The following is a 10,452-nucleotide window of genomic DNA, read 5'->3' as shown; positions in this document are numbered from 1 at the left end:
ATCACTTTGTTTGTGAAGTGGTGGAAGATGAAAGTGTGGATTTTCAAAAGGTCCACACAAAAAAAAATTCAACAGATGCTCTGACCAAACCAGTTAACTCTGATAAGTATATATGATGCAGATCCTCTTATGGCCTAGCAGGAACGTAAGCAGCATGAAAATGACAAGTATAGAAAGGATAGAAGAATCATAGATGATTAATTGTAAAGACTTGATTAAATCATCAAAGTCTTCAAGTGGAAGAATGTAAAACAACTTAATTAAATCCACCTAATTGGTGAAAGATGAGTTGTTAGACAAAAATAAGTGGGAGATGACTTCTTTGCATAATTGATGGAGTATGAATGAAAATAAATTATTAGCATAATTTATAGTATAATTAGTGTCATAATTTATAAAAATAACAAGTTAAACAAGATGTTAACTTATAACCCATTTTTATGGAGGCAAATTCTCATCAACAGGCTTAGACTTGTAAACACAAAAAAAACATAACACACACATCAGATAAACAAATAAATTATACCTAGGTAAATATATGCATATAAATAACAAATATGTGCACATAATTTAGGCTCCTTTTTTTCTCTCAGGTTTGTGCAAACGTAAACTTGAACAAACATGTATAATAACATGAACAGAAGCATAACAAGTACATTTCTTTCAGTTTTCCCTTGCAGCTATTTTTTTTTTAATCTATTTTTTTTCCCATATCAATACAACTACAAAGAAACTATTATGCAACACAATTTCTTTACCCAAAGAATCAATGCAACAAGCACGCAAAGAATAGACAACGAGGAATTTAATTAACATAGCCATGTTAAATCTACTTTACTTTTCCTACTAAAATTCAACTTTTTATCTTGTCAACATATAACCAGTTTATTTCTTACAAATTATTTATTTCATATATAACTATTTTAAAATTGTTGGAAGACTTTAAAGATTGTTGTTTCTTTTTACATATAGGATGATTTAGTTTCTACAAGACAATCAATGCATAAAAAATATTAACTTACTTGCTGACAGAAATAAACTTAAAAAATAGATAAAAAAAGAAGAAGAGGATCAATACTCTTATCTTAAAATAATTTGTTGTTTATTTCGTGGTGCTAGTAACATGATTGCAATATTATTTCTCTAAGGTTACTGAATATTTACATTTCAATTAATGTTCCTTCTCTATGATTTTTATTTTTATTTTATTTTTAACTTTTTTTTTAATAGATATTGTTCTTAAAATATTTGATATGTATTTAAGTTTTGAAGATATCATTCTGAGTCATACATAATTTTTTTATGTTTTATATAAATAAATTTTATTTTTAAAAATAAAAATATTTATTTTTAGATAATATTTGTAATATATACAGTTTTACATAATATTTTTTGCTTTTTATTTAATGCAATCAATTCCAAATATGCATTTATTTCTATTATTTTTTTATTACATTTTTACATAATATTTTTTGATTTTTATTTAATGCAATCAATTCCAAGTATGCATTTATTTCTATTATTTTTTTATTAAATAAAAAATTAATTTTAATAAATAAATTCAACAAACAAAATTATATAAATATTAGATGTTATAAAATTAAATATTTTAATTTATATATGTTTTTTATTTTTTTTTATTTTTTAATTATTATTAATAATTTTTTATTCATTTATTTGTAAAGATGGTTCTCTTTAATTAGATGTTTGTATCGGTTTTTTTTTTTTACATTTAATATTTTTTTTATAAAAAAAGCATTGGAAAAGCTTGTATAATTATTTTTTGTTGAAAAACAAATATGATCCGCAACAAAGAAAAGGTAAAATAGCTTATAATGGGTTTTTCTTCTATGATTCTAAGATATTATAATTTCTATCAAGTTTATTTTATTTTTTCTAAATTAATAAAAATACTAAAATAAATGGTGTTTCTGAACAGTGAAAAATACTATAGAAATGAGGCAAGTTTTTCATGTGGTATATATTTTCATTCTTTTCTCATTTTCTTTTTTCTTTTTTTCTTTTTTCGCACTCAAGGTTTTGATTTTACTACTACACTAAATAAACTAGATTCCCCCCTGCCTCCCTCACTAACGTATGAATAGTAAAGAAGATGATTTTTATTTTTTTTAATTCTATCTTCCATTTATTTTAATTAGTCCTTTTCCAGTAATTTTTTTTTACTTTTTTTTTTAATTTTATCCACTAAAATTTTATTAATTTTAAATTGATCATCTCACTATTCTTGCGGTCAGCTAGAAAGCATAAAACACAATGCTAGAGAATTATTTTAATTTGTTAATATTAAAAATAAAAAATATTTAATGTATTTTTAATTAAAAAATATTTTATATTACAATATCATGAGATGTGTATTATTATGTAAATATTATTGAGATGGTGTTGGATAGTGTGAAAAGGTGCTTTTTAAATAGAAATATATTAAAATAATATTTTTTATTTTTTATATTAATACATCAAACTAATTTAATAAAATCAAAAATTAATTTTAAAAAATAAAAATTAATATTTTTTCACTGCAAAAATAAACATTGAGAGGAGTAGTTGAATATTTGGAATTCATTGCATGAACTAGTTGCCAAAAGAAACCTTTTCTTCATGACCACGCAAGATAAAGGGTAGAAAAAATCCAAACTCCTTTTGAAAAGAGGTGAAAAGCTCGCCTCTTTCTTTGGCATGTGTTTAATTAAAGATTCTGGTTTGAGAAAATTCTAAATTGAAATACGTCTATTTAAATAATTAAATAAATGGTTGAACTGAATTATTATTTTTTGGGTCAACGCCATAGAGAATGATAGTTTTTATTTTTTTATTTAAAAATATATTAAAATAATAATTTTTTATTTTTTAAAAATTATTTATTATATTAACATATTAAAATAATTTTAAAAAATAATTTTAAATAAAAAATTCAAAATTTTTCTAATTCTCAATTAAAATGCAATACCACACAATAGCTACGTAGTTTTGAAATTGAGACTGTCCTGGTGGATTAACTTGGAACCGGCCCATCCGAACTTGAAATTGGTTCGGATCTAAATAAAAACCCATGAGAGAGCTAACCAGGTGAAACCGATTTGACCTGGAAGGTCGACCTAGAACCTAGTCGATCCGGGTAAACCCGGCAGAAACCCAACCTGTTTTTTTAGATATATACACACACGCACGTGAAACGACGTTGTTTTTGCCTTTTACTATCAAAAAGCCGCTTGTGGTAGTGTTACTATTGGGGGATAGAGAAGGACCTTGTTGCTACTGTTGTTGGATATGGGGCTACATCATATTCATAGGATTTGAAGAAGAGGACTTGAACCTCCTCCTCCCTGTACTATTCCCTAACCTCCTTGTCGTTGTTGATTTGGATTACCAGGTGAAGCCATTATTAAGCAACAACAAGAAGTGACAGTGACCGGAAACAATCAGTCAAATTGATAAAGAAAAAAGGGAAGAAAGAAAGAGATAAGAACAAGCTTACCTAGATCCGCTCAATTTTTTCAGATCAGAAAGACAACACCTTTCTTTCTCCAGCTCTCTTCTCTCTCTATTCTGTCATCCCAAACTAGGGTAGCGACAAAGTGAGAATTTGGAGAAGAAAGAGAGGGATCGAAGGTTCAAAAAACAAGGTTTTTTTTATGTTACTTTGCTCAGATGTGTAGATTGACGCCAATGAACAGCACAAACGTTGCAAACGGAGAGTGGAAAATATGGAAAGAGAGAAACCTCTCAAAAAGCATAGTTTTTCTTTTATTTTGGGTTGAACCGGGCTGGCCCGAGTCAATCCATTTAACCCATGACCCATTTATTATACCAGATCTGGTTTAAAAACTATGAAATTTACACCACCAAATAAATTGGTTCTAATACAGGAAGCTAAGAAGGTTTATTTTATTTTTTTATTTTTTATGTTTAGTCTTTGAAACTCCTATTTAAATAAGTTATATAATTTAACAAAACAGCCCACCTTTTCATGTAAAAAATTATGAAAAATAAATAAAAAGAATCAAGTAACTGAGTAATTAGCATAAAAACAAAATAATATCATAAATTTGTTTTTAATAAAATAAATTTCTTTTAAAATTCAGAATTTACAACAACTAATTAATATCTTAGTTTATAACTGCAATATCAAAAAAATTAGTGTTTATTTAGTATTGAAGATGAACATGTTTTTTATTAAAATTTAAAAAAATAATAAAATTAATTTTTATTCAGTAATTTTAGTTTTAATGGGTTAATGTTAAAAATAAATTTAAAAAAAATAAAAAATATTATTTTAATATATTTTTAAATAAAAAATAATTTACAAAATATCACACTACATTCCCACAGAATTATAAATTCGTTGCTCGCCGATGCCGTATAGAATTCGGTGTCTCTGAATAAACAACATTAAGGATTTGGACAAGGTGACGAGGTAACAGGAATACAATTCAAATAATGGGTGCGCTTGAATACAGTTCTGCTCCCTGTTATATAAGCCCTTAAATTAATAAATGGTAACCCAAATCCAACAGCTCATAGAGCAGCCAAATAACTAGCATTACATCATACTACTTCATATCTCTTTCTTATTTCAAGTTCAACTACTCCCATATTCCGTTTCTTCTTCTGCAAGTAAATTCCCTCCCTCCCTCGCTCTGTGTGCGAGTTTTATCCTTAATTAAAAATGGACTGGAATCTTGTTTTCTGTTTAATATATATATATATATATATCATTAAAAGTTGCTGATTTTTTTGTGCTCTAGTGCGGTCGCAATACAAGTCTCTGCATATTCTGAGAGCAAATGGAGGATTAGATTAATATCTTGAGGTTCGAGCGATGGCTGGCGAGAACGGCAGAAGTGGTGATAAGAGTGTGGATGAGGCGAGCACATCAAAAAGCCTGGAGGTGGAGGAGAAGAGTTCTGGTGGAAGGGGGGACCAACAAGAGCCAGTGAAGAGTAAAGGAGATGAGGAAACTAAAACCGTTCCCTTTCCCAAGCTCTTTTCATTTGCGGATTCTACAGATATTTTGTTGATGATCCTTGGGACGATTGGTGCTGTTGGAAATGGAGCATCCTTTCCGATTATGTCAATACTGTTTGGTGATCTGGTTAATTCTTTTGGAAAAAACCAGAATAACAAAGATGTTGTGGATTCAGTTACTAAGGTAAAAAAAATCAACATATATGCCTGTTTCAATCGAAAGAAATGCTTTCAAGGATAAGTAACGTTATGCACCTTTCTTTCTGCTCTGGAAGATGTACAATTCAATTTTTGGAACTCAGTTTCTGATATAGATATGCTACGAACTATTCTTAGGTGGCTCTCAATTTTGTCTACTTGGGAATTGGTTCTGCTGTAGCAGCATTTCTTCGTAAGTACATTATTAACTCAACAATACTACCTTACAGTTACAAAGGACTTGTTTAATGCATCAAGCATTGTGGATTTATAAACCCGTTCTTGTTGTTTGTCAGAGGTGGCTTGCTGGATGGTCACGGGAGAGAGACAAGCTGCTCGGATAAGGGGTACATATTTGAAAACCATACTGAAGCAAGACGTTGCCTTTTTTGACAAGGAAACAAACACTGGAGAGGTTGTTGGTAGAATGTCTGGTGACACTGTTCTGATACAAGATGCTATGGGTGAAAAGGTACAACACTGTTCTTATCAAATAGAAAAAAACACAGTGAATTTTATCCATATTGCCAATATTTTTTTCTGGCTAAATAACCCGTAATGTTCGTGCAGGTTGGGAAATTTATACAGTTGGTATCAACATTCATTGGAGGCTTCATCGTTGCATTTGTTAAAGGGTGGCTACTTACTCTTGTCATGTTATCCTCCATTCCCCTGCTTGTGATAGCTGGTGCAGGACTGTCCATCATGATATCTAGGATGGCATCTCGTGGCCAAACTGCTTACGCTAAAGCAGCGACTGTAGTAGAACAGGCTATTGGTTCAATTAGAACAGTACGTGTACATATAAAGAACAGGATGTGCCTGGATAAAAATTCATTTTAGAATGTTAATTGTTTAACTTGTATCCAGGTTGCATCATTTACCGGGGAGAAGCAAGCCATAAGTAATTACAAGAAGTTTCTTGTCACTGCTTATAACTCTGGTGTTCAAGAAGGCTTTACTGCTGGATTAGGTCTTGGCATCGTTATGCTATTTATTTTCTGCAGCTATGCTTTGGCAATATGGTTTGGTGGAAAGATGATTTTGGAAAAAGGATACACTGGGGGTGATGTGCTTAATGTGATTGTTGCTGTTTTAACCGGCTCTATGTGAGTTCCATTATGAAGCAATATCCACTTTAAAAAATTCTTTGTTTGTTTAATTTTATGGTTTAATCATATGAATGGTTCAGGTCCCTAGGGCAAGCATCTCCCTGCATGAGTGCGTTTGCAGCTGGTCAAGCTGCAGCTTACAAGATGTTTGAGACTATAAATAGAAAGCCAGAGATAGATTCTTCGGATACAAGGGGAAAGATATTGGATGACATCAGTGGAGATGTAGAGTTGAGGGATGTGTATTTCACTTATCCAGCCAGACCAGATGAGCAGATATTTTCTGGATTCTCTCTTTTCATCCCTAGCGGAACAACTACCGCATTGGTTGGACAAAGTGGAAGCGGAAAGTCAACGGTGATCAGTCTGATAGAGAGATTTTATGATCCACAAGCTGGTGAAGTTCTCATAGATGGCACTAACCTCAAAGAGTTTCAGCTCAAGTGGATTCGGGAGAAAATTGGTCTTGTCAGCCAAGAACCTGTGTTGTTTGCATCCAGCATCAAGGATAACATTGCTTATGGAAAAGATGGTGCAACAACTGACGAGATAAGAGCTGCAGCTGAAGTTGCCAATGCTGCTAAATTCATCGATAAACTACCTCAGGTTTTAAACTGGTTCCCTCTTCACAAATTTCTAGTGCTGTCATTTTTTTTTTTAATCTTTTGGAGAGGAGGTGGTTCAGATCGCCTCAGTTTTTTATCTAATTTGGTTTCAACTTTTGTATCCAGGGAATAGACACCATGGTTGGTGAACATGGAACTCAGCTGTCTGGGGGACAGAAGCAGAGAATTGCCATAGCAAGAGCCATTCTGAAAGATCCACGTGTTTTACTTTTGGATGAAGCTACAAGCGCACTTGATGCAGAATCGGAAAGGATAGTACAGGAGGCATTAGACCGGATTATGGTCACTCGAACAACTGTAATAGTTGCCCACCGTTTGAGCACTGTGATAAATGCTGATATCATTGCAGTTATTTACCGTGGGAAGATAGTTGAGAAAGGTATATAATTGAGCATGCATGATTATCATATAAAGAAACATCAAAATATCTCGCGAACCTGCTGAGAAATTCCTTCGCTGTAAACTTTCTGATCTCTGCACTGCCACATATTCTCTATAGATCCAGGATCCAAAATATTTGATATTTTCAGTCATTTTAAGGATTTTTATACACATCATACATTTTATTTGATATTTTATGAAACCTCCTACTTGTTTACCTACTTTCACATAGGCATATAGCAGATATATATTCTATGCTGCACCATCATGATTCACGCACTCATTTTCTGCAGCCAAATCATTTCTGCCATCATCTACAATCATAGTTAGGGTAATTTTCTGATTAATTCCAGAACTTGTTTTAGTCTTCTGGATAAGAGGGGTTAAGGGAACTTTCTGGATTTTCATACATTTTGTGAAATATCCATTTCATTGATTGATCAGGTTCACATTCGGAACTCCTCAAGGATCCTGTAGGAGCTTATTCTCAGCTTATACGCTTACAAGAAGTTAACAAAGAGTCCAAACAAGAAACAGAAGACCCCAAGAAGTCAGATGTACATACTTATTTTCGGTGGCCGGTTGCAAATTAATCCAAAGGATCCGATCTATGTGTTTTGAGAAGGTGGTTCACATGGAGGTCGGTTGGTTCGACGACCCTGAGCACTCAAGCGGAGCCATTGGTGCTAGGCTGTCAGCGGATGCAGCAACAGTGCGTGCTCTGGTCGGAGATTCTCTTTCCCAGTTGGTTCAGAACATCGCATCAGCTGCTGCGGGTTTGGTCATTGCCTTTACTGCATGTTGGCAATTGGCATTCGTAATACTTGTACTCCTTCCTTTAATAGGACTCAATGGATTTGTACAAATAAAGTTCATGAAAGGATTCAGTGCGGATGCAAAGGTATGCTCTTTGATTCCTGACCTAGTATTTTATTACAGCAGCGAGCAAAAAAATACTAGTTTTGACATGTAAAAGAAGTTTAACTCATGTTCCATGGAGCCTTTCTCAGAAATCACCATTTGCTGCCTTTTCTATTTTAAATTAATAATCAAATGTGCCCAAAAAAAAAATAACAATCACATTCGCTGCTCTCAATGGTTGTAGAAAATGTACGAGGAAGCAAGTCAAGTTGCAAATGACGCTGTTGGCAGCATAAGAACTGTTGCCTCTTTCTGTGCTGAAGAGAAGGTGATGCAATTATACAGAAGGAAATGTGAAGGCCCTATGAGGACTGGAATAAGGCAAGGGATGATCAGTGGAACAGGATTTGGAGTTTCTTTCTTTTTACTGTTTTCTGTCTACGCAACCACTTTCTATGTAGGAGCTCAACTTGTCCGGCACGGGAAAACAACTTTCACGGAAGTTTTTCGAGTGGGTATATCTTCCTTGTGTATAAATTTTTCGATTTTTCGATGAGATCTTTATAGACATTAGAGTTTTCTTAATAACACTAAATTATGTGTCTACTCGTAGGTTTTCTTTGCTTTAACCATGGCAGCAATTGGAATTTCTCAATCAAGCTCCTTTGCTCCTGATTCCTCAAAAGCCAAGGGAGCAGCTGCTTCCATATTTGCTATTATAGACCGAAAGTCGAAGATTGATCCAAGTGATGAGTCGGGAAGGACATTAGACAACGTGAAAGGAGAAATTGAACTTCGTCATATAAGCTTCAAGTATCCAAGCAGGCCGGACATTGAAATTTTCCGAGACCTGAGCTTGGCTATTCATTCTGGCAAGGTCAATTATTCATGCTTCAATTCAAATCCTTTGTTGTTTTAAGAATAATGGAATTCTGAAAGGAGGAAACTCATATCATTTAAAATGCCTTCTTGTAGACTGTTGCCCTGGTTGGAGAAAGTGGAAGTGGGAAATCAACGGTGATCTCATTATTGCAAAGATTTTATGATCCCGATTCAGGGCATATAACTCTTGATGGAATTGACATTCAGAGTCTCCAACTTAAGTGGTTGAGGCAGCAGATGGGGCTTGTGAGCCAAGAACCTGTTCTCTTTAATGAAACAATCCGTGCCAACATTGCGTATGGAAAGGAAGGGAATGCAACGGAAGTAGAAATACTAGCTGCATCGGAGCTGGCCAATGCACACAAGTTCATTAGTGGTTTACAACAGGTTAGAATTAACATTATATCAGTAATTTTTTCCATTGATATCATCTTCTGCAAGTACAAGTAGTAACTTGATTTGCTCAAGCAAGCAGCTGTGATATAACTTCCAGTTGGCCTTTGACTGATAAGAATCAAAGATAATTCACGCGCTATCTTTAGGTTGTTATCAGATTGAATATTTTGCTAAGATGCTTGTGTAATTTTGTTGACTTACGACCATGCAAAATGCAGGGGTACGATACTGTTGTTGGGGAGCGAGGAACCCAGTTGTCGGGGGGGCAGAAACAAAGGGTGGCTATTGCTCGCGCTATGGTCAAAAGTCCCAAAATACTTCTATTGGATGAGGCTACCAGTGCGCTAGATGCTGAATCTGAAAGAGTGGTTCAAGATGCACTGGACAGAGTAATGGTGAGTAGGACTACAGTGGTTGTCGCCCATCGGTTATCTACAATCAAGAACGCAGATGTTATTGCCGTGGTGAAAAATGGAGTTATTGTAGAGAAAGGAAAGCATGAGACTTTGATCCATATCAAAGATGGCTTTTATGCCTCCTTAGTAGCTCTTCACTTGAGTGCCTCAACTTCTTGATTCACCCCTGCAATTTTTCTAGCACCCATTTTTTAGGAAGGGCTGTCATCTTCTTGTTTCAAACACTGGCGAAATTTTGTAAACATCAAGTTTTCTTGTTTCTTTTACGGAATAACACAGCAATTTCTGGTATACTACCGTGAACAACAGAAAAGGTTCCGCTGTTGTAGTAATTGATTATCAATCAACACAGATAATTAGCTTCTTTTGGGAATTAGAAATTAAAGAGAAGGCAACATTAGAGGCAATGACTAAAGTTTTCATGAAATCCTCAGATTCATGCGAAGCTGGATATGGATCTGTTTGGGAGATCAAAGTAATGGATGACAGGTTGTGACCCATGTCCTATGGTTTAGTCTCGTCACCGTTTGATGATACCTTGACACTGTAGGCATGCTAGATTCAAGGTTGGCCCTCCAATAATCAAATCGCAGG

At 33.7% G+C, this 10,452-nt stretch overlaps 1 protein-coding gene across 1 annotated transcript; it reads left to right on the top strand.

Annotated features, from left to right (window-relative positions):
* The first annotated feature begins 4,787 nt into the window (after window positions 1–4,787).
* Window positions 4,788–10,177, top strand: LOC105136606 (ABC transporter B family member 21-like). The gene is given in 13 exon segments (XM_011042010.1): window positions 4,788–5,170; window positions 5,323–5,377; window positions 5,481–5,656; window positions 5,755–5,976; window positions 6,055–6,293; window positions 6,377–6,902; window positions 7,028–7,301; window positions 7,748–7,855; window positions 7,858–8,204; window positions 8,409–8,675; window positions 8,778–9,041; window positions 9,140–9,433; window positions 9,661–10,177. Coding segments are annotated over 13 exon segments (3,459 nt in total). The 5' UTR covers window positions 4,788–4,840; the 3' UTR covers window positions 10,018–10,177.
* Window positions 10,178–10,452: the final 275 nt, after the last annotated feature.

The sequence above is a fragment of the Populus euphratica genome, unplaced genomic scaffold (assembly GCF_000495115.2).
Source record: "Populus euphratica unplaced genomic scaffold, PopEup_1.0 scaffold2.1, whole genome shotgun sequence".
NCBI classification, from domain to species: Eukaryota; Viridiplantae; Streptophyta; class Magnoliopsida; order Malpighiales; family Salicaceae; genus Populus; species Populus euphratica.
The sequence above is the reverse complement of the archived record's forward strand: the minus strand, read 5'-3'. Positions and strand labels throughout refer to the sequence as shown.